We start from the raw sequence: 27636 nt of genomic DNA, 5'->3' as shown, positions 1-27636 counted from the left end.
TGATAGTGTTCATTTCCAACCATCCTTGGTGGAGAAAGGAGCTGGAGAGAGCTCCTTGCAGCACGGTCAGAGCCCTAGTGTGGAAGGAGACAGAGGGGATTTCCTTGTAGCTTTGACAGAGCTTGGTGGCAGCGACTCAGGAGGAGAGCTGCATTCTGGTGGTGGTCTCTGTTGCCAGGAGCAAGTGCAACAGAGTAAAGCTAAGTGGTGTTTCCCCGTTTGTGTTTTTCCTTCGTGTTTATTAGTACAGCGGTGGGGCCAGTGCCTGCGCCACCCAGCTCCCTAGCAAGGGATAGGTGTAGGGCGTGCTAGGGCGACAGGTATCCTGAGCGGCGCCCGGTGCGGAACCGGCATAGGGAACGTTAGGAGCGTTAGGGACACTGACTCAGGGGAGTGCAGGAGGTCTCCACGTCCCCTTTCCCTTTTGCAGGGCCCACCGTTGTAACTGTTTCCCTACCCCTTGTCTTGTTTTATTAGTTACCGGCCTGCTGGCCGTGTCACAAAGGATAGGGCACTATTGCACAAAGAAAAAAGGGGGGGAGACAAAAAGCGCAATAGGGTCTTATCCACGTTACAAAAGACAGTATATCTTGAAATATGCTCACCTGGTTAGGATGAGATAAAGGCGTGTAGGTAGCGGCTGCTGCAGATCCACAGGTCTTCAATGACCAGAAGAAATGATAAAACCAAAGGGAATTCGTAGTTATATTCCGCGCTGCCGCTAAGAGAAATTCCAGGAGAATGCTGTATAATTGCAGTGGTTTTATTCTACGCATTTCAGGGGTCTCATGCCCCCTTCATCAGGAAATACCACACGGTACATACAGGTATCACAGACATAAATAGTTTTGAGAGGACGCTGGATTTAAAAAAAATGAGCGCCAACAGTTCAGATGATGCAGTGTCAAAGTTCAATGACAACACATAGTTAGCAATTCAAATGGTGTATTACAAAAATGTGAGTAGTATAAAAGATTGTTGATTAAACTTACATTTCAGGAATGTCAGGTTTATAATTTTAACAGGAAAAAAAGAAAATCAAAAAGAAAAAAAAGAGAAAATCTTTTATACTACTCACATTTTTGTAATATATCTCATTTGAATTGCTAACTAAGTGATGTCATTGAACTTTGACACTGCATCATCTGACCTGTTGGCGCTCATTTTTTTGAAATCCAGCGTCCTCTCAAAACTATTTATGTCTGTGATACATGTATGTACCGTGTGGTATTTCCTGATGGAGGGGGCATGAGACCCCTGAAGTGCAAAGGATGGGACACGTGACGTTATCACCAACCCACAACTTTTTTTTGAACCATGGACCCAGTTCAGCCATTTGCCCAATTGCTGCAGACCCTTACTAATGAGATTAGGGGGCTGCGCGGAGGGTTGGTGCTGCAGCTGCTGGTGGGCTCTGAGGGCTTGGTTCAGGAACAGGCTCAGCCAGAACCCAAGATATCCCTCCCTGACAGATTTTCTGGAGGGAGAGATCAATTCTTGGTATTCCAGCAAGCCTGTAAATTGTATTTCAGGCTGCGCCCTCGTTCATCAGGGAGTGAAGACCAACGGGTCGGAATCATTATGTCCCTTCTTAAAGGGGATCCCCAATCCTGGGCCTTCTCCCTACCGGACGATTCTCCATAATTGGAGTCCGTGGACGAGTTTTTTGCGGCTTTGGCGCTTGTGTATGAGGATTCAGATGGCGTCGCCCTGGCGGAATCGCGACTCCGTAGGTGTAAACAGGGAGCCCGGGTCGCTGAGGAGTACTGCTCAGAGTTTAGGAGGTGGGCCACTAACACTCAGTGGAATGACTCTGCACTTAGAGGCCAATTTGTGCAGGGTTTGTCTCCAAAGTTGCAGGATACTCTGGTGCAGTACGCCGCCCCCAGGTCGCTGGAGGCCACCATGTCCCTTGCCATCCGGGTGGATAGACGCCTTAGGTAAAGACATATACAAAAAGTGCCCCCTGATGTCCTCGCTAGGGAGTAGGACCCACCAGTGTGGACGGAGGAACCCAGACAGTCCGGTGTTGTTGATAGAAAAAAGGGGGTGTCTGCGGCTCGTCGTGGTGGGGGGGTATGCTTTTCCTGTGGGAAGCCTGGCCATTTTATGAGAGCCTGCCCAGTTCATGCCAAGTCTCCTGACGAACCCATGCAAGTAAGAGTAGCTAAGTTGAATTCGGAGCTGCCCACGGTTCGGGGAGTGGTGTCGGCATGTTTGTACTGTGGGCAGACTGGTCATGTCTTGAAGGCGCGCCCAGTTATTCGTGCCATCTGAGAAGCTGCATTCCCCTGGTCGCTTGGAGGGAGGCGACCAGGGAGTATACATTTCCTCCATTTTGCTCTCCCAAGGTACCATGTCAGCAGAGGTCTTGATACCGGTGCTTGTGGACAGCGGAGCAGGAGTCAGTCTGGTGGATGCTCGCTTTGTCCAGACTCATGGTCTGAGGGGTAAGACGCTAGCCGAGCCTATAAGCGTCCAGGCCATAAACTCTGTTCCACTGAGCCAGCGGAGCTTGACCAAGGTCGTAGAGAATATCCATCTGCGTATAGGACATCATGAGGAGTCCTTGTCATGCTACGTCTTGGAGGGAATGCCAGTACCTATTGTGTTAGGCCTCCCTTGGCTGAAAAGACACAACCCGGTAATAGATTGGTGGGCGAGGGAAGTGGTCAGCTGGGGGCACTTGTGTGAGGGCTGCTGCCTAGGAACTACTGTCTCTGCCGTCTCTCTTCAACGGACCCCTTCCTCTCCGGTGGGGGCAGCAGATGTGCTGCAGGAGAGAAGGGGCAAGTCTCAACCCTCGCCATTGGCCAACCTTGGGAGGTGCAGACCTCGTGGTGGAAGGGGTTGGAGGGTGGTGTACCCCTTGGTGAAGTGCGGGGGTGTGAGTGTGGTGACACAGGGGGACGCCTCTGTTGTCATTACTAGAAAGAGTTCTCCAAGTGGTGACAAACGAACGAGTGGCAATAAACGTTCAGGTCCGGACCTGTGTGTGAATGAGCGTGTATGGGTGGCCACCAAAAAACATCCAGTGGAAGTGTGTTGTGGAGTGTTACCAGCTCATGCCAAACATACACATACACAACCCGTTCCCCAGGTCAGTGCTTTGGAGATGTGTGTTGCCTTCAGAACTTACGTTGTCAATACCAGCGGGCTTGTTTGTTATCAACCTGACATGCAGGTAGTTGCTGGGGTGAACTCTGGGTCTGGGCATCCCCGTTGTAGGTGGTTCCCTGATGGGGAGCGTTTTTGAGGGTCCTGAGGCTCCTCATTAAGGGGAGGGTACTGTCATGATCCATGCTGGATCATGACAGATGAAAAGCACAGGTAACCTTTTTTTTTTCTAAGCTGGGCTTAGGTGGTTTTTGCCCCCGGTGGCCATTAGGATTATTGCACTGTGGTGTGGTTTGTTTTAAGTTTTCCCCCGGTGGTGGTGAGCATCATTGCACTCTGTTTCTTTAGTTTAGTGCACATGATTAGAATACAGGTGTGATTGCTGGCTCTGCTATAAAAGAGTCTCAGGTGTTGCAATCAGCGTTGGTGATAGTGGTCATTTCCAACCATCCTTGGTGGAGAAAGGAGCTGGAGAGAGCTCCTTGCAGCACAGTCAGAGCCCTGGTGTGGAAGGAGTCAGAGGGGATTTCCTTGTGCAACGCCGCCAGAACATACATTACCAATACCAGCGGTGCCCATTTGTCATTAACCTGAGGTACAGGTAGTTGCAGAGGTTAACTCTGGATCTGGGCGTCCCCTCTGTAGGTGGTTCCCTGATGAGGAGCGGTCTTGAGGGTCCAGAGGCCCCTCATTGAGGGAGAGTACTGTCATGATCCAGGTTGGATATGACAGGTTTTGAATAAGTAACCTTTTTTTTCCTTTGAGCTGGTTGCTTGGAGTTAGTTTTGCCCCCGGTGGCCATTAGGGTTATTACACAGTGGTGTCTTTTATTCTAGTTTGCCCCCGGTGGTGGTTGGTGTTATTGCACATGATTATGAAGCAGGTATGATTGCTGGCTCTTACCTATAAGGCTCCTCATCAGGTGGTTGCAATCACTGTTGGTAATATTGGTCTTTTCCAACCATCCTTGGTGAAGGAAGGAACTTGAGAAGAGTCCCGGGCAGCTCAGTCAGAATCCTGGAGTGGCAGCTATGGTGTCAGCGAGGAGTTCTTGCAAAGCTTGGAGGAGTGGCAGCTATGGTGTCAGTATGGAGTTCTTGCAAAGCTTGGTGGAGTGGCAGCTATGGTGTCAGCGAGGAGTTCTTGCAAAGCTTCGTGGAGTGGCAGCTATGGTGAAAGCTGTACTCAGATGCTGGACTCTGTTGCTGTAAAGCTGCTCTCAGATGCTGGACTCTGTTGCTGGAAAGCTGCACTCAGGTAATGGATCCGGTTGGAGGAAAAGATTCACTCAGGTGTCCGACTCTGTTGCTGGGAGCATTAGCAACAGAGCAAAGCTAAGTGGTGTTTCCCTGTTTGTCACTTTCCTCAATGTGTGTTTTAGTGCAGTGGTGGGATTAGTTTCTGCATCGTCCACTTCACTAGTAAGGGATTGGTTCAGGGCGAGCTAGGGATTTCAGGTATCGTGATCGGCGCCCGGTGCGGAACCGGCCTAGGGATCGTTAGGAGTGTAGGGACACTGACTCAGGGGAGTGCAGGAGGTCTCTACGTCTCCGTTCCCTATCGCAGGGCCACCCTTGTAATTGTTTTCCCCTTTATTCTGAAATTCGCCCTGCTGTAGGCGGTGTATCCAGACATACGTGTAGTACTGAAATTCGCCTGCTGGAGGCGGTGTATCTGGCTGGACGTTCTATTATTTAAATTCGCCCTGCTGGAGGCGGTGTATCCAGGGTCACGCGTGTCATATAAATTCGCCCTGCTGGAGGCGGTATGTCCAGTCACACGTGACCATAACAGTTCCCCTATGCAATTCTATGGTATGAGACAGTACCCCATTCACCCTAATTCTAGCCAACAGATGTGCGTACAGTAATTGAACCCACAGTGTATCCAGACATACGTGTACTACTGAAATTCGCCTGCTGGAGGCGGTGTATCTGGCTGGACGTTCTATTATTTAAATTCGCCCTGCTGGAGGCGGTGTATCCAGGGTCACGCGTGTCATATAAATTCGCCCTGCTGGAGGCGGTATGTCCAGTTACACGTGACCATAACAGTTCCCCTATGCAATTCTATGGTATGAGACAGTACCCCATTCACCCTAATTCTAGCCAACAGATGTGCGTACAGTAATTGAACCCACAATTTAAATTGCAGACCAAATCCCAAACGACGCAGGACTTGCCATAAATAACCCCACTCTAAACTATCAAATGTCTTATGGGCATCTAATGATGCGATAGCCCTCTGACCATAGTTGTCCGCATGCAGTTGCATATTCATAAATAGCCTTCTCAGATTAACAGCCATAGACCTGTCTGGCATAAAGCCAGACTGATCCGGGTGTATTAATTAAGAAACAACACCCGTCAGCGGAATTGCCAACACCTTGGCCATAAGTTTGACATCCATTGTGAACAGTGAAATTGGTCTGTATGATTCTGGCAATCGTAGGTCTTTATCTTTCTTTGGCAGTACCACTATTATGGCCTCCCTCATAGATGTCGGTAAAATCCCTCTATCCTTTGCCTCTTCCAATACTACCCTAAGTTTGTGAATTAGTACCTCCTCCATGCTTTTAAAAATTTCCACCGGTAGCCTATCCACCCCTGGTGCCTTCCCCCTTGCTATTGACCCCAGCACCCTACTTAACTCGTCATCTGTGATAGATGCCTCAAAACTTTTCCTATCCTCATCCTCCAATCTGGGAAGTTTCACCCCCTCTAGGAATGCCACAGTGTCCTCAACCGAAGCCCCCGCCCAAGAGGAATATAAATCTTTATAAAAGTCAATAAAAATATTCAGAATGTCCGAATTATCTGACATCTTCGTGCCATCCCTTGAATTCAAAGAGTGCACATATGGGGTTCCTAGCTGGGCCGAAGCCACCAGTGATAATATATGGCCCACCTTTTCCCCGTCCTGATAGTCTGCCAACTGCTGGAACTCCCTTTTCCTCTCTACCTATTCCAAAAGGATTTTATTCACCTCCTCCTGAGCTTCCCTTAGTCTTTTTCTAGCATCTTGGGTATTCAGTGTAACCATCTCATCCTCCGTTTTCCTTAACTTCTCCATAGTTTCCTTTTCTAACTGCATTGTTCTCGACTTACACCTACTAATATCTCTAAATAGCAGACCTCTCAAGTATGCTTTCATCGCATCCCAAATGGTAGATATATCAGGACTTCCGTCATTGAGAACAAAGTATTCCTCCACTTCCCGTTGTATACTTTCTAGGTCCAAGCTGTGTAACCAAGAAGGGTGAATTTTCCACTCTCCCCTGCACCCGGCTTGTGCCCCCGCAGACCGCAATTCTACCTCTATTGGACTATGATCCGAAATAGCCGGAGGCAAGTATTTCACATCCCAAACCATCAAATCCAGCATCCCATTTCCAAGAGCCATGTCTATTCTGAACAAGGTGTCATGTGCTGGCGAGTAGCAAGAATACCCCCTCTCTCCAACTTGCCTCACCCTCCATATATCCAGCAGTCCAATTTCTTGAATATATGTACCAAATGCAGTCAAATGACTCTGAGACCTATTTTGAGTATTTTTGTTTTTATCCCAGAATTCGTCGCATATGTTGTGGAGGTCCCCAATAATCAAGAGAGGAAGCCCCCCCCCCTACGTCCAGTCAGCTCTATCACTTTCTGAATGTTCTTGCTAGAGTAAGGAGGCAGGATATACATAGCCGCCACACACAGCAACACTCCAAATATTTTCCATGTCACCACCATGTATTGTCCATCCACATCCGTATGCACCTCCACTTCCTCATATTGTGTGCCGGAAGAGATCAAGACAGTCACTACTTAAACGAATTTAAAACAAAAAAAAAAAAAGACAGTCACTACCCTTGAGTACATGGAGAAGGTGGAATGATATGCTTTCTGTGTAATATATCCACCCTCTCCCTTGACAAATGAGTCTCAAGCAGACATATCATCGAAGCCTCCTGCTCTCGAGCATACTGGAGGATAACCGCCCTTCTGGTTCTGTCCTCTAGCCCCCTTACATTCCAACTGAGTATTTTAATACGATCCCCCAATAGGCTGTAAATAGTCCTCCCTCTTCCATACGCGCTGCGCTGTCTATTCTCCCCCCCCACCCATCCATCCATCCAACTCCCAGATCCCTCCCAATCCCTCCCCAGAACAAAAACTTCTACCTCTCATTGAGAGTGGGGCTCCTCTAGCCCATTGCAAACACTCTCCCGTAGCTAACGTACTCTATACCAAACCTCTATGTCGTACACTTACAATATGTATTCCTCCGCAATTGTCGTCCCTTCCCACCTCCCGCCATCTTGTAGACATCAATACATATTAACATCTGTCAAAGGCCACTACCTGTAACCTCCCAGGGAAAAGCATGGAATATTGCACACCCAATTCCCGAAGATTTCTCTTAACACCGCTGAACCTCATTCTCTGTTTCTGGACTGCAGCAGAGTTGTCCGGATATAAAGTAATCCTCTGCCCATCAATTGTAAGGTCCTCTGAATCCCTGGCTTTCCTCAGGATGATGTCCCGATCTCTATAATTTAGAGTTTTGGCCAGCATAGTACGAGGGTTAGATCCAGGGGCAGAAGGCTTTGGTGGGACCCTATGAGCTCTTTCAACTGCAAAAACTTTAGTCAACGGCGCGTTCCCAAACTTCTCCCTCAGCCAATTTTCAATAAACTCAGTAGGGCTCCTCCCTTCTGTATTTTCATGAATTCCCACTATCCGGAGATTGCTCCTTCTGGAGCTATTCTTGAGATCCTCATTTTTTGCAGCCAGCTCTGACAATTGTTGTGTAAACTTCTTTTCAGCTTTCTGTACTTTAACTACATTGTCTTCTGTGGTGCTCACCCTCACCACCACTGCACCCATACGTGTTGTGAGTTCATTTTCCCCTTCATTACTGAGGCCCGAGGAACTCCCTCTTCTGGTAAAGAAAGGTAGTGAGCCTGATTATCAAACACCTGAGGCTGATGATGATGACTGGCTGAGTGGAGTTACGGACTGGATATAAGGCTGCCGACGCCCTTCTGCCCTGCGGGTGATTTCTCTGTGGGATCCTTGGAGACCAGTCTGAATTCCTGCTCCTCTAAAGCTAAGTTTGCTGCTCGGCCTTTTGCTTTTGTGCTTTGACTTTGTTTTTCTGGATTTCTGCCATTCCCTGCTGGGGTGTGCTGAATTCATTTAGCTCTGTCTTCTGAAAATACCTGAGTGCTGATTTAGTTTTTGAAGCCTAGCTGCTTCAGGGCCTTTTTCATATCAGCTTGTTGGCTTATGTCTTTGATAGGGTTTTGGCAGATTGCAGACAGCAGCCTTCCTGTCCTTTCCTATCTAGATAGTTGCGGGCCCCGTCTTTGCTCAGTCTATCTTTCTGTCTGTGTTAGTATTTTCATCTTGCTTCACCGTCATTATATGTTGGGGGCTGCCTATTGCTTGTATTTCTGCTTTTGCCTCCTACGGTGACTCATTCATAACAGAATCACCCGCCATACCGCAGATTCTAGGGTACTCAATAGCAGGAAAGAATTGTAAAGAAAAAAAAAAAAAGTGTATATTTTTTCCTCTATATCTCTGAGGCCGTAGGGGGAATTTTTTTTTCTCTCAATGGAGATAAAGCAATTGTCTGATCGTGTGGAGCAGCTCGCTGCGGAAGTGCGGGGAATTTCCACCTACCTTGCTCATTCACATGCTGCTGAACCAAAGATTCCTACACCTGATGTATTTTTTGGGGATCGGTCTAAATTTTTGAATTTCAAAAATAATTGTAAATTATTTTTTGCCTTGAAGCCTAACTCGTCAGGGAGCTCCGCGCAGCAGGTTAAAATTGTCATCTCTTTGCTGCGTGGCGATCCCCAGGATTGGGCGTTTTCTTTGAAACCAGATGATCCTATTCTGACTAATGTGAACGCATTCTTTCAAGCTTTGGGGTTGTTGTATGACGAACCTAATGCCATTGATCAGGCTGAAAAGACCCTGCTGGCATTGAGCCAGGGTCGTGATTCTGCTGAATTGTACTGTCAAAAATTCCGAAAGTGGGCAGTACTTACTACCTGGAATGATAATGCCTTGGCTGCTCTCTTTCGGAAGGGGTTGTCAGAAGCCGTAAAAGATACTATGGTGGGATTTCCTGTTCCCTCTGGTCTTGACGATTCTATGTCACTAGCCATTCAGGTTGATCGGCGTTTGCGCGAACGCAAAGCTGCACGAAAGGTGTTGCCACCTGTTGAACAAATGTCTGAACCTATGCAATGTGATAGAGTTTTTTCCAGAGAGCAGCGTCAGGAGTTCAGAAGGCGTAATAAGTTGTGATTTTTCTGTGGAGATGCCTCGCATATTATTTCTGTCTGTCCTAAACGAGAGAAACGCTTTGCACACACGTTTTCTGTTGGGGGTGTTCAACCTAAGTTTCTTCTGGCTATTATTCTGATCTGCTCCCTGTCCACATTTTCCGCCAAGGCTTTTGTGGATTTGGGAGCAGCCCTAAACCTAATGGACTTGGATTTTGCTAAACGTTGTGGATTTCCGATGACACCTCTGCAGACGCCTATCCCTTTGAGGGGGATTGATGCTACTCCTTTGGCTAAAAATAAACCCCAGTTTTGGACCCAGGTGGTAATGCGGGTCGCCCCAGACCATCAAGAAAATTGCAGATTTTTGGTGTTGCATAATCTGCATGATACTATTGTTCTGGGGTTTCCCTGGTTACAGATTCATAATCCAGTTTTGGATTGGAAATCTGTGTCTGTGGTGAGTTGGGGTTGTCGGTGTGCCTTTAGTGAGGCTCCGGTGTTTTCCACCTCTCCTCAGTCGCATGATGTTCCTGATTATTTGGCGGACTTTTATGATGTATTTAGTGAGAATGAGTCTGCGTCTCTGCCTCCTCATAGGAGTTATGACTGTGCAATTGAACTGAGCCCGGGGTGTAAATTTCCCAAGGGTCGGCTCTTCAATTTATCTGTACCCGAGCACGAGGCTATGCGATCCTATATTAAGGAGGCGTTGGAGAAGGGTCATATTAGACCATCCTCGTCACCCTTAGGTGCCGTTTTTTTTTTTTTTGTAGCCAAAAAGGATGGATCATTAAGACCTTGTATTGATTATCGTGCCCTCAACAAAATTACTGTTAAATATCAGTATCCGTTACCCCTGATTTCTGATCTATTCTCCAGAGTTAAAGGTGCTTGCTGGTTTACCAAGCTTGACCTCAGGGGGGCGTATAATCTTATTCGCATTAAGCATGGGGATGAATGGAAGACGGCGTTTAATACTCCGGAGGGACATTTTGAGTACCTGGTGATGCCTTTTGGGCTCACTAATGCCCCTTCTGTCTTCCAGTGCTTCATGAACGATATTTTCCAAGATTTTGTCGATAAATTTTTGATTATCTATCTGGATGATATTTTGATCTTCTCCAAGGATTGGGATTCTCATGTGGAACATATTCGAACTGTGTTCCGGATCTTGAGGGAGAATTCCCTGTATGTCAAAGGATCTAAATGCCTTTTTGGAGTACAGAGGATTTCTTTTTTGGGATTTATTTTGTCCCCGTCAACTATTGAAATGGACCCGGCCAAGGTACAGGCCATTCACGGTTGGGTTCAGCCCACTTCTTTGAAGGCCCTCCAGAAGTTTTGGGGTTTGCTAATTTTTATCGGAAATTTATAGCAAAATTTTCTAGTATTGCCAAGCCATTGACTGATTGGACTAAAAAGGGTGCTGATGTGTTAAATTGGTCTCCGGAGGCTGTTTCTTCCTTTCAGGAGCTGAAGCGAAGATTCACCTCCGCCCCGGTTTTGCGGCAAACTGATGTCTCACTTCCATTCCAGGTAGAGGTGGATGCTTCTGAGATTGGTGCAGGAGCTGTTTTGTCCCAAAAGGATCCTGTAACATCTAAAATGAATCCCTGTGCTTTCTTTTCCCGAAAGTTCTCTCCATCTGAACGTAACTATGATGTGGGGAATAGGGAACTGTTGGCCATGAAATGGGCATTTGAGGAGTGGAGACATTGGTTGGAGGGAGCTAAGCATCAAGTCGTGGTCCTCACTGACCACAAGAATTTGATTTACCTAGAGTCGGCTAAGCGCTTGAACCCTAGACAGGCTAGGTGGGCCTTGTTTTTTACACGTTTTGATTTTGTGGTTTCTTTTCTTCCTGGAACAAAGAATGTCAAGGCAGACGCCCTCTCTAGGAGCTTCTTTGCTGATTCTCCTGTGGTGACCAAGCCTGCTACCATCTTAGGCGAAGGGGTAGTTCTTTCTGCCATCTCGCCCGATTTGAGACGTGCTCTGGAAGAGTTCCAGGAGGACAAACCTGAGCGTTGTCCCAGTGGAAAGTTGTATGTTCCTGACCACTGGAAGAAGAGAGTGATGTCTGAAGTTCATTGCTCTGCTTTGGCTGGTCATCCAGGTATTTTTGGTACTAGAGATCTGGTGAGTCGTTTTTTTTGGTGGCCCTCCTTGTCTCGTGATGTCGGGAATTTTGTGCAGTCCTGTGGGACGTGCTCCCGGTCTAAATCGTGTTCTCGCTCTAGTGGGTTGTTGATGCCTTTGCCTGTCCCCAAGAGGCCATGGACCCATATTTCAATGGATTTCATCTCTGATATGCCTGTCTCTCAGAGGATGACTGTTATTTGGGTGATTTGTGATAGGTTCTCTAAGATGGTTCATCTTGTACCACTCCCTAAATTGCCGTCTTCCTCTGAGTTGGTGCCCCTGTTTTTACAACAGGTGGTTCGTTTGCACGGGATTCCTGAGAACATTGTATCTGACAGAGGAGTCCAGTTTGTGTATAGATTTTGGAGAACTTTCTGTTCCAGGCTGGGAATTCAGTTGTCCTTCTCTTCTGCTTTTCACCCTCAGACCAATGGGCAGACAGAGAGAACAAACCAGACCTTGGAGTCATATTTGAGATGTTTTATTTCTGCTGATCAGGATGATTGGGTTTCATTTTTGCCCTTGGCCGAATTTGCTTTAAATAATAGAGCTAGTTCTGCCACTTTGATGTCACCTTTTTTTTGTAACTTTGGGTTTCATCCTGGATTTTCTTCAGGGCAGGTGGAGCCCTCTGCCTGCCCAGGTGTTGACACTGTGGTGGAGAGAATGCACCAGATCTGGGACCAAGTGGTGGATAATTTGTCTCTCTCCCAGGAAAAGGCCCAGCGGTTTTCCAACCGACATAGGACCATTGGTCCCCAGTTTAAGGTTGGTGATATGGTGTGGTTATCATCAAAAAATATTGCTATGAAGGTGGCTTCTCCTAAGTTTAAGCCTAGATTTATTGGACCTTACAAGATTGTGGAGATTATTAATCCGGTCTCTTTTCGTTTGGCTCTTCCTGTCACATTTAAAATCCATAATGTGTTCCATAAATCTTTGTTGAAGAGGTTTGTTGAACCAGTTGTTCCAGGGGTGGCACCTCCAGACCCTGTATTGGTTGAAGGTAACATGGAATATGAGGTAGAGAAAGTACTGGATTCCCGTCTGGCTAGACGGAGACTCCAGTATTTGGTTAAGTGGAAGGGTTATGGTCAGGAGGATAATTCCTGGGTCTCTGCCTCTGATATTCATGCCAAAAGATTGGTGCGTGCCTTTCATCGGGCTCACCCTGATCGCCCTGGTGGAGTAGTTGAGGGTTCGGTGACCTCTCCTCAAGGGGGAGGTACTGTTGTGAGTTCATTTTCCCCTTCATTACTGAGGCCTGAGGAACTCCCTCTTCTGGTAAAGAAAGGTAGTGAGCCTGATTATCAAACACCTGAGGCTGATGATGATGACTGGCTGAGTGGAGTTACGGACTGGATATAAGGCTGCCGACGCCCTTCTGCCCTGCGGGTGATTTCTCTGTGGGATCCTTGGAGACCAGTCTGAATTCCTGCTCCTCTAAAGCTAAGTTTGCTGCTCGGCCTTTTGCTTTGGTGCTTTGACTTTGTTTTGCTTTGTGTTTCTGGATTTCTGCCATTCCCTGCTGGGGTGTGCTGAATTCATTTAGCTCTGTCTTCTGAAAATACCCGAGTGCTGATTTAGTTTTTGAAGCCTAGCTGCTTCAGGGCCTTTTTCATATCAGCTTGTTGGCTTATGTCTTTGATAGGGTTTTGGCAGATTGCAGACAGCAGCCTTCCTGTCCTTTCCTATCTAGATAGTTGCGGGCCCCGTCTTTGCTCAGTCTATCTTTCTGTCTGTGTTAGTATTTTCATCTTGCTTCACCGTCATTATATGTTGGGGGCTGCCTATTGCTTTGGGGTCTGCTCTGGGGCAGTTTAGATTTCCCCTTTCTTTCTTTAATCCTATGTAATTCTCCGGCTATGATCGAGGGGTCTAGGGCTTCGTAGGAACCCCCCACGGCTACTGCTAGTTGTGTTGATAGGTTCAGGGGTCTGCAATCTGATAGTTGCCAACTTCTCTGGTTTTCTGGACTTAGCTTGTATTTCTGCTTTTGCCTCCTACGGTGACTCATTCATAACACATACGCTTATCTACCTTCTGCCTGGCCACATTAATATTTGACATTTCCCCTCTCACATCCTGCACTTGCTGGGTCAGCACATTTACATAAAGTCTGCTTGCATGAGGAGACCAGCACAAAAACATCTCTAAGGGTCGGCTCTCCCCCAGGCTTCAATTGCTCCTGGACCCCGGCTGCTGCTTCCATGTAAAGGCCCAGTTACACACAACAATGTCCCAGCGATCCCACCAACGATCAGACATGGATGGGATCGCTGGGACATAGTTGGGCTGATCGCTGGTGACCTGTCACATAGAGACTCACTAGCGATCAGGACCAGCGCACGGCTCTTAGTTACCCGCTGTTTACCCTAGATACCGGCACCCAGCGTCGCTGATCGTTGGTCTCCAGCTGCCACACACAGCGATGCGTGCTGGCCAGCGGGAGACCAATGATCAAAAAATGGCCCAGGACGATCCTGCACGATCAGCGATACCTGGCGGGGGGGGGGCGGTCGCTCATGGATGTCACACACAGCGAGATCCCTGGAGAGATCGCTGATGCGTCACAAAATCAGCAATCTCGCTAGCGATCTCGCTGTGTGTGACGGGGCCCTTACCTGCTCCTACCCCATCCTGTGGCTCAGTTTCCCCGTCAGACAGCGCTTCCTCCTCCTCTTCAGGGTTGGATTCTGCCTCAGTACTCGCAGCTGCTTCCCCTGCTCCCTCTTCTCTTGCATATTTTCTCAGCTTGGCGGCAGTCTCCATCTTCGCTGGCACTTAGCGTTTGCTCTTGCCGCCTCCTCCTTGGCGGCCGCGCCATCTTGAATGCAGCTTGCTTCTCCCGCGCCCGCATCCCACTGTCTCCGCTGCGTCATCTCCGCTCTCCACAAGCACAGATCGGTGCCCATGCCTGACCGGACCCTTCAGCTGTCCGCTGCGGCTTGAAAAAGGTGATTCCTTAGTGGCTTTGCAGGATTAATTCAGTTATCCCTGGTGGGAGGTCTCCCCTGCACGTCTGCTCCCATAGCTAGCTAGGACATGCCCCACCATCAAAATGTTGATAACTTCTGAACAGGCCGCTGTAGCCGGCAGACTTTAGGGCCATTATTTGGCCATGAACTGCCATAGCAATCATCAGAACCACATGATCAATATCTCAGGGTGCCGATGGGGACAGAGAGGAATCCCCCACACTCTGTTAACTATCTAGATGCTGTGGTCATTATTGACAGCATTTAAGGGGATGAGCGACTATAGTCCTTACCAACACTAATTCTGGCTGATGCAGCAAGTTGTCAGCTATAGTGTACAGCTGACAGCTCCTGGATTGTCACCCATGGGAGGATGCTAGTCTCTTATATCTCAGATCAGTAAAAAGATGGATTGTTGGTCACTGAGGGGACAAACTGTGCTTTTGTTTACCTACTACCCTCCAGTATTTACTCCTCTGGCTTACTCCCCATTGGCCGACTCATGTGACAGCAGCTTATCTGCTTGAGAACAAAAGGACTGGGCATGTTAAAAGCAAACAACCCCATCCTTCTTTCCAACAGTATCTTGAGAATAGTCAGAGGACCCCTCTCCCCCCCCCCCTTCCATGGACATTTAATAGTCATACAGTTACGCCAAGATCAAAGGTTTTGACTGACATTGTGTGTGGCCATTTAACCCTTTGTGTATAGTAATATAACCCCATGCTGCTAACCACTAATCCTGATTCTATTTCTACAGGACAGTCGGGCATCTTCTGTCAGTGATTGTTCTCTGGACTGGCTGGACCTGTCCGGGGATTTCTCCTCATTTTCTAAAGGGAATTCTCTCATCTTAAACACAAGGTACTTTCAACATCTTTTATTGTAAAAGTAATATTAAATCAGACATCATTATTTAAGAATGATTTAACAAAATGCATATTATATTTCTTCCATTTATTTACAAATCTGCATCAAAATACATGAGTACGTGTGACATAAGCAATACTATAACTTGAACCTAAGCTGACAAATTCATAGGTGCCAGCACAGCAGGATTGCTATTTGTTTGCTATGATCATATTCCAATACAAATAGCTTTCAGAAGATGTAATTATATCATGTCCGGGCATTAAATTGTTCCAGCTGCTGCAGAACCTCATTAATGTTGTCCATACTAGGTACGGTAGATAAGCGCCAGGAAGGGGGGACCAGGATTGGGTAAACTTTATTGCTAAGGCTTGGTTCACATTTGCATGTCTGCAGACCCATGAGATATGAATTGAACTTGTACGTTAAATATATAAGAAAGCATGTGCCATAAGTCAAGCAAACATTTTTATTTATTTTTTTAATTCAACTAGCTTTTAACGGTGCAGACAGGAAAATGTATACATTTGTGACATACAGTGGGGGAAATAAGTATTTGATCACTTGCTGATTTTGTAAGTTTGCCCACTGACAAAGACATGAACAGTCTGTAATTTTAAGGGTGGGTTAATTTTAACATTAAGAGACAGAATATCAAAAATAAAATCCAGAAAATCACATTGTATAAATTATATAAATTTATATGCTTTTTGCAGTGAGAACTAAGTATTTGATCCTCTACCAACCATTAAGTGTTCCGTCTCCTACAGACCAGTTGGATGCTCCTAAACAACTGGTTACCGACATTAAAGATAGCTGTCTTAAGGGCCCGTTACACTAAGCGATATCGCTAGCAATATCGCTATAACTGGTTTTGTGACGCAGCAGTGATATTGCTAGCGATATCGCTATGTGTGATACTTACCTCTGACCGGCTCCCCCGCTGGTTATCGCTGATCGCACGAGAACGTCCTGGACCGTTTCTTGTCGGCCACTTCCTGGGCTTCCTGCTGTGGAGACGAGCGACGTGTGGACGCGGGCAGGAGGACATCAGGATCGCCTCGTCTGACAGGTAAGTAGCGACCCCCGACCGCTGCTATGTCGCTGGTGAGATCTGCCTGTTTGGCAGCTCACTAGCGACCACTTAGCGATGTACCAGCGATCCTGACCAGGTCATATCGTGGTCGGGATCACTGGTGCATCGCTAAGTGTAGCGGTACCCTTACTTAGTCACCTTTATAAAAGACTCCTGGTCATAGACTCAATTAATCAGTCAGACTCTAACTTCTACAACATGGGCAAGACCAAAAAGCTTTATAAGGAGGTCAGGGACAAGATCATAGACCTGCACAAAGCTGAAATGGGCTACAAAACCATACGTAAGGCGCTGGGTGAGAAGACTGTTGTGAAATAGTAAGAAAATGGAAGAAATACAAAATGACTTTCAATCAGTCTGGGGCACCATGCATAATCTTACCTCGTGGGGTATCCTTGATCATGAGGAAAGTGAGAGATCAGCCTAAAACGACATGGGAGGAACTTGTTAATGATCTCAAGGCAGCTGGAACCACAGTCACCAATGAAACCATCAGTAACATATTACACCGTAAAGGTTTAAAATCCTGCAGTGCCCGCAAGGTCCCCCTGCTCAAGAAGGCACATGTACAGGCCCATCTGAAGTTTGCCAATGAACACCTGGATGATTCTGTGAGTGATTGAGAGAAGGTTCTGTGTTCAGATGAGACAAAAATTTGAGCGCTTTGGTGTTAACTCAACTCGCCGTGTTTGGAGGAAGAGAAATGCTGCCTATGATCCAAAGAACACTGTCCCCACTGTCAAGCATGGAGGTCGAAACATTATGTTTTGGGGGTGTTTCTCTGCTAAGGGCACAGGACTACCTCACAACATCAGTGGGAGAATGGATGGAGCCATGTACCATAAAATCCTGAGTGGCAAACTTTTTCCCTCCGCCAGAACATTAAAAATGGGTCGTGGCTGGGTCTTCCAGCAAGACACTGACCCAAAATATACAGCCAAGGCAACAAAGGAGTGGCTCAAAAAGAAGCACATTAAGGTCATGGAGTGGCCTAGCCAGTCTCCAGACCTTAATCCCATAGAAAACTTATGGAGGGAGATGAAGCTCTGAGTTGCCAAGCGACAACCTCAAAATCTTAATGATTTAGAGATGATCTGCAAAGAGGAGTGGGCCAAAATTTCTCCTGACATGTGCGCAAACCTAATCAATTACAAAAAAACGTTTGACTGCTATGCTTGCCAGCAAGGGTTTTGCCACCAAGTATTAAGTCTTGTTTGCCAGAGGGATCAAATACTTATTTCTCACTGCAAAATGCAAATAAATTTATATTTATAAAATGCAAATTGCCTCTTCAGAAAGAAAGAGGAAGGTGTCTCCTTGCGGAGAGTGACATGCCAGCTGTGGCTTGTCGAGGTAAGGAGGCTTATTCGCCGTGCAATGCTCCTCTGGGAAAATAATTTAGACCCTATTTATAAAATGTGATTATCTGGATTTAATTTTTGATATTCTATCTCTCAATGTTAAAATTAACCTACCTTTAAAATTATAGACTGTTCATGTCTTTGTCAGTGGGCAAAATTAGCAAGGTATCAAATACTTATTCCCCCCACTATATTGAAACATGCTCCTATACATTTCAGTATGTCTCTCATATAGAACAAAGGAAGACAAAGCGTATAAATCTTTCATATGTTTTTTTGGGGAACGAAAAAAAATGTAAGTCTTAAAAAAACCACTACTGAGACTATGTTGTCAAAGCAACATTTTCTTTCTCTTTCGCTCGCTCTCGTACTACCCATTTCCCATTTCAGTCTATGGATGTGCCGCAATGGATGTCTGTATACAGCCTTCTTGCAATCCATCCGTATACGTTCGTCAGAACGTACTGTAAAAGTAAACCGAGCCTAACCTCCGCCTAAGGCTAAGTGCACACGTACCGGAACTCTTGCGGAAATTACCGCGAGAATTCCGGAATTCCAGTCCGCGGGAAAATCGCATTTTAAATTCCCGCGCTTTTCCCGCGGAAAAACTAGCATTTTGCAAGCGTAATTAGCTTGCAAAATGCTAGCGTTCTCCAAGCGATCTTGGAAAACTGATTGACAGGTTGGTCACACTCGTCAAACATAGTGTTTGACGAGTGTGACCAACTTTTTACTACTGAGGCCGCCTATGCGGCATCAGTAGTAAAAGATAGAATGTAAAAAAAAATAAATAAAAAACGGTGTTATTCTCACCCTCCGACGTCCCGCGCATCCGTTCCCAGTAATCCTTTGCGAAAATGCCCGCGATTACGTCAGTTCTCGCGGGATCGCGACGTCTCGCGGTAATTCGCGATGACGTCGCGCGAATGACCGCGAGACTTCACGATCCCGCGAGAAGGGACGTAATCGCGAGCATTTTCGCAAAGGACTACTGGGAACGAGAGCGTGAAGAGAAGCGGGAAGGCTGCGCGGGACGTCGGAGGGTGAGAATAACAATATTTTTTATTTTAAATTCTATTTTTTACAGGGATATGGTACCCAAAGCCTGGAGGACAGTCTCCTCTCCTCCTGACCATGGGTACCATCCGCAATTGTTCTGCTTACTTTCCGCATGGTGTACACAGCCACATGCGGGAAATAAGCGGAACAATGCATTCCTATGGGTGCGGGATCGCCGCGATTCCGCAAATTAATGAGCATGCTGCGGTTTTTACCGCGAAGCGATTCCGCCGCGGTAAAAACCGCAGCATTAGCACAGCATTGCGGAATCCCATAGGAATGCATGGGATGCTTATTTTTCGCGTTTTCGCGGCAAAATCGCGCGGTTAAAACCGCCGCGGAAACGCGGAAAAAAACGCCACGTGTGAACTCAGCCTGAGTGTTTCTTCACTAAGTAAACTTAAACACTCAGCTGAAGTCAAGGGGAAAAACTTGTAGCTGCTGAGGGACAATGCTTTATTAAGAATGTAATTAATAAAAAAAATGAATATTTTTATTTTATATTACTTAAAATCACCTGGGATTGTTTGTGGCTCCCAAAAACGAACTGTGTCCCCCACTATATACATTATATCTACCTTACATTGCTTTTCTGATGTTTGCATTCATTAGCATAAATATTTGAATGTTTTGATATTGTGGTGAAGGTATCTTGCTTTTTTTTTTTTTTTTGAGGCTTGTGATTTTCTGTAAAGGATGCTACATTTGTGTCACACAGCGAGAGGTAATGTATTCTCCCAGTCCTTCAGTACAGTCATCTGACTGATCTGCGATATAGCTGAGAGCTGCATTATGCTATGGTAGACTATAACCAGGCAGACCCCTGCACTAGCCTGGGCGGTCTCCGGCAGGAGAGGTGGAGCGTGCAGCCTGACAGTGTAGACTCTTTTGCTACAAATGTGTGTATAGAGATGTTTAGTCTATCCAAGCCTCCATAGGATGTCATTTCCTGCAAGGTTATGAAGCAAATATGTTACGTTATCCTATCTTTCTCTCTGCAATCATGAAGGAGATATAACGCCGTGTAAGGTAAGAGAGATTCATTCCTGCATCTTCCACTAAAATGAAATGCAGAATCATTGCCTGAAATGTTTTCCTCTTCTATTAAATTTACTATTATGAAAAGTGGAAATGTTTACTACTTAGTATATCTCAATAGAGAAGCATGGCAGCAAAACCAGGCCCTGGTATTGTGTGACCGACCTGAAAACAGCACAAATCTATGTAACATAAGAAGTGTATAGCTTGCTAGTAACATAAAATAAATGGAAAAACTAGAGATGAGCGAGCTTGCTCGGATAAGATGTTTTCCAAGCACGCTCGAGTGTTAGGCGAGTATCTTGGGCGAGTTCATATATTATGTTCAAGTCCTTGCAGCTGCATGTTTTGCAGCTGTTTGACAGCCAGAACACATGTGGGGATCACTTGTTTGTTAGGGAATCCCTGCATGCAATAAGGCTGTCTAACAGCCACAAATCATGCATCCACAGGGACTCAAACATCTTATTCTTATTGCATCTTATTTTTTTGAACTTCAAGTTTTGTTTGATGGCATAAATTTTGTTACAGGCTTATAAGCGGCATAGGTCCTTAAACCTGGCAGAAATATTGCCCTTTATTTTACATAAAGGAGTCATCCACCTTTTGTGAACATATGCATGTATTTGGATGATTTTTAAAGTTGGGTTTCATGAAAAATGTTACACCATTTACCTTCTGTAGCCTGTGTTGTACTGTCTATTGCTGGACGCAGAATAAGATAACAGAGAAACTGTCAGTGAGCTCGCCCTGATGGTCTCATGGGAAGTTTGTAATTCTTATCTGTCTTTTTCTGAGCTCCTCTCAGCTGATTTATGACAACAGACCACATAAAAGGTATGAATGGCTTTTGCACTTTGTTTCGCTGCACAAATGGTCCAAACTTTTTAACAAAACCCAATTGGAAGAATTATCTTTAATCCTAAAAACTTGCACTTATGTAAAAAAGAAAAAAAAGTCCCAAAAGCAGCCTGCTTTAGTTGCTTATACACTGTGTTCCAAATTATTATGCAAATGATATTTTTCTCTGATTTTCCTAAATAGTAGGTACAAATGACAGTCAGTCTAATAAAAGTCATACAGTATACATCAAATTTTATTGAAGAAACCTCCCAATAATAACAGTATAATCTCCAAAATGAATAAAAACTCAAATTGCACTGTTCCAAATTATTAGGCACAGTAGAATTTCTAAACATTTGATATGTTTTAAAGAACTGAAAATGCTCATTTGTGGAATTTGCAGCATTAAGAGGTCACATTCACTGAACAAAAAAGCCATTTAACTCCAAAACATCCTAACATGCCAAGTTATATGTTAACATAGGAACCCTTCTTTGATATCACCTTCACAATTCTTGCATCCATTGAACTTGTGAGTTTTTTGGAGAGTTTCTGCTTGTATTTCTTTGCATGAAGTCAGAATAGCCTCCCAGAACTGCTGTTTTGATGTGAACTGCCTCCCACCCTCATAGATCTTTTGCTTGATGATACTCCAAAGGTTCTCTATAGGGTTGAGGTCAGGGGAAGATGGTGGCCACACCATGAGTTTATCTCCTTTTATGCCCATAGCAGTCAATGACTCGGAGGTATTCTTTGCAGCATGAGATGGTGCAGTGTCATGCATGAAGAGGATTTTGCTCCTGAAGGCACGTTTCTGCTTTTTATACCATGGAAGACAGCTGTCAGTCAGAAACTCTAGATACTTTGCAGAGGTCATTTTCACACCTTCAGGAATCTTAAAGGGCCCTACCAGCTGTTTCCCCATGATTCCGGCCCAAAACATGACTCTTCCACCTCCTTGCTGATGTCACAGCCTTGTTGGGACATGGTGGCCATCCACCAACCATCCACTACTCCATCCATCTGGACCATCCAGGGTTGCTCGACACTCATCAGTAAACAAGACTATATGAAAATTAGTCTTCATGTATGTCTGGGCCCACTGCAACCATTTCTGCTTGTGAACACCGTTTAGGGGTGGCCGAATAGTAGATTTATGCACCACAGCAAGCCTTTGAAGGATCCTACACCTTGAGGTTCGAGGGACCCCAGAGGCACCAGCAGCTTTAAATATCTGTTTGCTGGTTTGTAATGGCTTTTTAGCAGTCACTCTCTTAATCCAATGAACTTGCCTGGCAGAAACCTTCCTCATTCTGCCTTTATCAGCACAAACATGTCTGTGCTCAGAATCAACCACAAATCTCTTAACAGTACGATGTTCACGTTTAAGTTTTTGGGAAATATCTAGTATTTTCATCTCTTGACCAAGGCATTGCACTATTTGATGCTTTTCAGCAGCAGAGAGATCCTTTTTCTTTCCTAAATTCCTTGAAACCTGTGCCCTGCTTAATAATGTGGAACATTATTCTTAAGTAGCTTTCCTTTAATTGAGCTCATCTGGTAAACTAATTATCACAGGCATTTGAGATTGATTTCATTGATCCAAAGAGCCCTGATACACAATAGCATCTATGAGTTTATTTGATAAACAAAAAATTACATCTTTAGGACACTTAAATCCAATTTGCATAATAATTTGGAACACAGTGTATATGACATTAATAATCCTTCTATTTGGTCATTGGCATTTGCCGCTTCTTTTCCCTGTACTCTATTAACAGCAGACAATAACCAGGGGATTGTTAGGACAGATTAAAGGGAATCTGTCACCCATTTTTTGAGATATCATGTAAAGATGTCATTGAATTGTGCGGTACCTAAGTATTGTAGTCGTACTTTTGATCCTCCCTGTCTCCGCACCTTTGATGCATAAATACCTTTTTTATCACTCTTCCGATTTATAGAAATCTCCGTGGTCCGGTCCGATGGGCGTGGCTTATTCTCCCCCCACCTTGGCTTGCTGGACGTAATTTCTTCTGTGAATATCACAGATGCCCGTTGTTTATTCGCGCCTGCGCAATGATAAGGCCGTTCGCGCTTGCGCAGAATGCTTTGCCCAACTGTGGGCAAAGCATATAATCGCTACTGCGCATGCGCCGGTATTTTTCCCTGCGTCTATGACCCAGAAGTCTTCACTCTTCCATAAATCGGAAGAGTAACAAAAAAGGTATTTATGCATCAAAGGTGCGGGGACAGGGAGGATCAAAAGTACGACTACAATACTTAAGGCACCGTCACACTAAGCGAGATCGCTAGCGATATCGCTTAAGCGTCACCGATTTTGTGACGCAGCAGCAATATTGCTAGCGATCTCGCTATGTGTGATACTTACCTCCGACCGGCTGCCCCGCTGTCTATTGCTGATCGCGCGATAACGTCCTGGGCCGTTTCTCGTCGGCCACTTCCTGCTGGCACCGACGAGCGATGCGTGGACGCGGGCAGGAGGACGTCTTCATCGCAGCGTCTGACAGGTAAGTAACGACCGCCGACCGCTGCTGCATCACTGGTGAGACCTGCCTGTGTGGCAGCTCACTAGCGACTACTTAGCGATGCACCAGCGATCCTGACCGGGTCGTATCGTGGTCGGGATCGCTGGTGCATCGCTAAATGTGACGGTACCCTTAGGTAACATACAATTCAATGATATCTTTACATGATATCTCAAAAAATGGGTGACAGATTCCCTTTAATGCGTTTCTGAAACACGGACCCTGCTCAGATTACAAAACCTGTCCGATTTTCAGGAGACCCGTCGATTGGTGTGGGGTTTGTGATCAGAGACTAACCGACAGCCTAAGTTGTTACAACTAATCTCAATTCTTGAAACCTGAGTCTATTATCACCAAGTCGCAGCTTCTCGCTGTTTCTTGTCTGTTTTCCATTTTCTGTTACAATACATTTACCTAAAACTGCTGCAAAAAAGCCACATTCATTCTGTCTGAATGATGTAGTATGTGTTACTGCAGGTAATCCTACTCAATACTGCCTTGTATTGCCGTCTTGTTCTCCTGTCTCTGCGAGCTGCAGACTTCCATGTGTTCTTGTGGTTCTGGTTTTGGTTTCACTAATTGCTATAATTAATACAGAAAACAATGCAATTCTGCTGTTCAAGGTGGACCTAAAGCATGCCTTATGGACTGAGTCTAAAATAAGAGATTATATTTGAATCTGTCCAGAAGACCACCCCGTAATCATACCAGATCTCAGATTTCATTGTTTGATAGCCCAAGACTACTAATTTTATTGGAGTTTTTGACAGTTGTGCCAAAGAGTTTTTACTGTAACCTTTTTAGTTTTTCCAGTAAATTTGTAATAATTTGTGGTCATCATCCTTCCTCAACATCCAAATTGTCCCTATTTTTCTAGACCAGAATGCTAACATTAACCCCTTCCTGACATGAGACGTACTATCCCGTCCATGGGACCTGGGCCCCTATGCCCATGGACGGGATAGTATGTCTACCGCGATCAGCGGCGCCCACGTGGTGAGCGCCACTGATCGCGGCCGGGTGTCAGCTGATTATCACAGCTGACACCCGGCACAATGTGTCAGGGGCGGTCACGGACCGCCCCCGACACGTTAACCCCTTGCACACCGCGATCAAACATGATCGCGGTGTACCGGGGGTTAAAGGAAAGCATCGGCAGGGAGGGGGCTCCCTCCGTGCTTCCCTGAGCCCCCCACGGCAGCGCAATGTGCAGCGCTGCTGCCGGGGGCTCCTTTCCTGCAGGCCCCCGAATCCAAGATGGCGACGGGGGCCTTCGGGGGCCAGCAGGAAGCTGGCTTCCTCAGTGCCTGCAAAGCGCAGGCATGAGGAAGCCTTCTGCAGTGCCTGTGACAGATTGCTGATCTGTCACAGTGATCTGTGATGTGACAGATCAGCGATCTGTCACAGGACAGTGATGTCCCACCTGGGACTATTTAATAAAGTAAAAAAATAATAAAAAAAGTGTTAAAATAAATTAAAAAAAATCGCCAAATAAATTAGAAAAAAAAAAAATATTCCCCCAAATAAATCCATTTTTTAGAAATAAAAAAAAAACAATAAAAGTACACATATTAGGTATCGCCGCGTCCGTAACGATCCACCCTATAAAACTGTCCCATTAGTTAACCCCTTTAGCGAACCCCTTAAAAAATAAAAATAAAAAACGAAGCAAAAAATAATGATTTATTATCATACCGCCAAACAAGAAGTGTAATAACGCGCGATCAAAAAGACGCATATAAATATCCATGGTACTGCTGAAAACGTCATCTTGTCCTGCAAAAAACGAGCTGCCACACAGCATCATCCGCAAAAAAATAAAAAAGTTATAGCTCGCAGAATAAAGCAATGCAAAAATAATTATTTTTTTATATAAAATAGTTTTCATTGCATAAAAGCGCCAAAACATAAAAAAGACCTAAATGAGGTATCACTGTAACCGTACTGACCCGAAGAATAAAACTGCTTTATCAATTTTATCGCACGCGGAACGGTGTAAACACACCCCCCCAAAAAAAATTCATGAAACGCTGGTTTTTGTTCATTCTGCGTCCCAAAAATCGGAATAAAAAGCGATCAAAAAATGTCACGTGCCCGAAAATGGTACCAATAAAAACGTCAACTCGTCCCGCAAAAAATAAGACCTCACATGACTCGGTGGGTCAAAATACGGAAAAATTAGAGCTCTCAATATGTGGTGATGCAAAAACTATTTTTACAATAAAAAGCGTCTTTTAGCGTGTGACAGCCGCCAAACATAAAAACCGCCATAAATAGTAAATCAAACCCCCCGTTATCACCCCCTTAGTTAGGGAAAAATAATAAAATAAAAAAAATGTATTTATTTCCATTTTTCCATTAGGGTTAGGGCTAGGGTTAGGGTTAGGGTTAGGGCTGAGATTAGGGTTAGGGGTGTGTTGGGGTTCGGGTTGGAGTTAGAATTGGGGGTTTCCACTGTTTGGGCACATCAGGGGCTCTCCAAATGCAACATGGCGTCTGATCTCAATTCCAGCCAATTCTGAGTTGAAAAAGTCAAATGGTGCTCCTTCCCTTCCAAGCTCTGCCATGCGCCCAAACAGTGTTTTACCCCCACATGTAGGGTATCAGTCTGCTCAGGTCAAATTGCAAAACAATTTTTGGGGTCCAATTTCTCCTGTTACCCTTAGGAAAATAAAAAATTGGGGGCAAAAATATCATTTTTGTGGAAAAAAATGATTTTTTTATTTTCACGCCCGAGCGTTATAAACTTCTGTGAAGCACTTGGGGGTTCAAAGTGCTCCCCACACATCTAGATAAGTTCCGTGGGGGGGCCTAGTGTCGAAAACGGGGTCACTTGTGGGGAGTTTCAATAGTTTAGGTACATCAGGGGCTCTCCAAACGCACATGACACCCGCAGACCATTCCATCAAAGTCTGCATTCCAAAATGTCACTGCTTCCCTTCCGAGCCCCGACGTGTGTCCATACAGTAGTTTTCTCCCACATATGGGGTGTCAGCGTACTCGTGACAAATTGGACAACAACTTTTGGGGTCCAATTTCTCCTGTTACCCTTGGGAAAATGAAAAAATTGGGGACTAATTGATCATGTTTGTGGAAAAAATATGATTTTTTTATTTTCATGTCCGGGCATTATAAACTTCTGTGAAGCCCTTGGGGGTTCAAAGTGCTCACCACACATCTAGATAAGTTCCTTAGGGGGTCTCGTTTCCAAAATGGGGTCATTTGTGGGGATTTCCACTGTTTAGGTACATTAGGGGCTCTCCAAAGGCAACATGACACCCACAGAACATTCCCTCAAAATCTGCATTCCAAAACGTCACTACTTCCGAGCCCCGACGTGTGTCCATACAGTAGTTTTCTCCCACATATGGGGCGTCAGCGTACTCAGGACAAATTGGACAACAACTTTTGGGGTTCAATTTCTCCTGTTACCCTTGGGAAAATAAAAAAATTGGCGACTAATTGATCATGTTTGTGGAAAAAATACGATTTTTTTATTTTCATGCCCTGGCATTATAAATTTCTGTGAAGCCTTTGGGGGTTCAAAGTGCTCACCTCACATCTAGATAAGTTCCTTAGGGGGTCTAGTTTTCAAAATGGGGTCATTTGTGGGGGGTTTCCACTGTTTAGGTACATTAGGGGCTCTCCAAAGGCAACATGACACCCGCAGACCATTCCATCAAAGTCTGCATTCCAAAACGTCACTACTTCCCTTCCGAGCTCCGACGTGTGCCCATACAGTAGTTTTCTCCCACATATGGGGTATCAGCATACTCAGGACAAATTGGACAACAACTTTTGGGGTCCAATTTCTCCTGTTACCCTTGGGAAAATAAAAAAATGGTGACAAAAAGATCATGTTTGTGGAAAAAATACGAATTTTTTATTTTCACGCCCGGGCGTTATAAACTTCTGTGAAGCACTGGGGGGTTCAAAGTGCTCACCACACATCTAGATAAGTTCCTTAGGGGGTCTAGTTTCCAAAATGGTGTCATTTGTGGGGGGTTTCCACTGTTTTGGTACATCAGGGGTTTTCCTATCACGACATGATGTCCGATCTCAATTCCAGCCAAAAACGTCAAATGGCGCTGCTTCCCTTCCGAGCTCTGCCATGCGCCCAAATAGTGGTTTACCCCCACATGTGGGGTATCAGCGTACTCAGGACAAATTGCACAATAATTTTAGGGTCCTGTTACCCTTGGGAAAATAAAAATTGGGGTGAAAAGATCATTTTTGTGGAAAAAATATGATTTTTTAATTGTACCGCTGTACGTTATAAACTTCTGTAAAG

General features: G+C 45.4%; 1 protein-coding gene across 1 annotated transcript in view; it reads left to right on the top strand.

Annotated features, from left to right (window-relative positions):
- STARD9 (StAR related lipid transfer domain containing 9) overlaps positions 1-27636 on the top strand; it is a 292466-nt gene that overhangs the window by 170439 nt on the left and 94391 nt on the right. Inside the window, exon 20 of the mRNA XM_073552673.1 lies at positions 15290-15393. Within this exon, the coding sequence (XP_073408774.1) occupies positions 15290-15393 (104 nt within the window). The remainder of the gene's footprint in view (positions 1-15289; positions 15394-27636) is intronic.

Source organism: Dendrobates tinctorius, unplaced genomic scaffold (assembly GCF_039654945.1).
Source record: "Dendrobates tinctorius isolate UK_male_01 unplaced genomic scaffold, ASM3965494v1 ptg000194l, whole genome shotgun sequence".
NCBI classification, from domain to species: Eukaryota; Metazoa; Chordata; class Amphibia; order Anura; family Dendrobatidae; genus Dendrobates; species Dendrobates tinctorius.
This window is presented reverse-complemented; position numbering and strand designations above follow the sequence as displayed.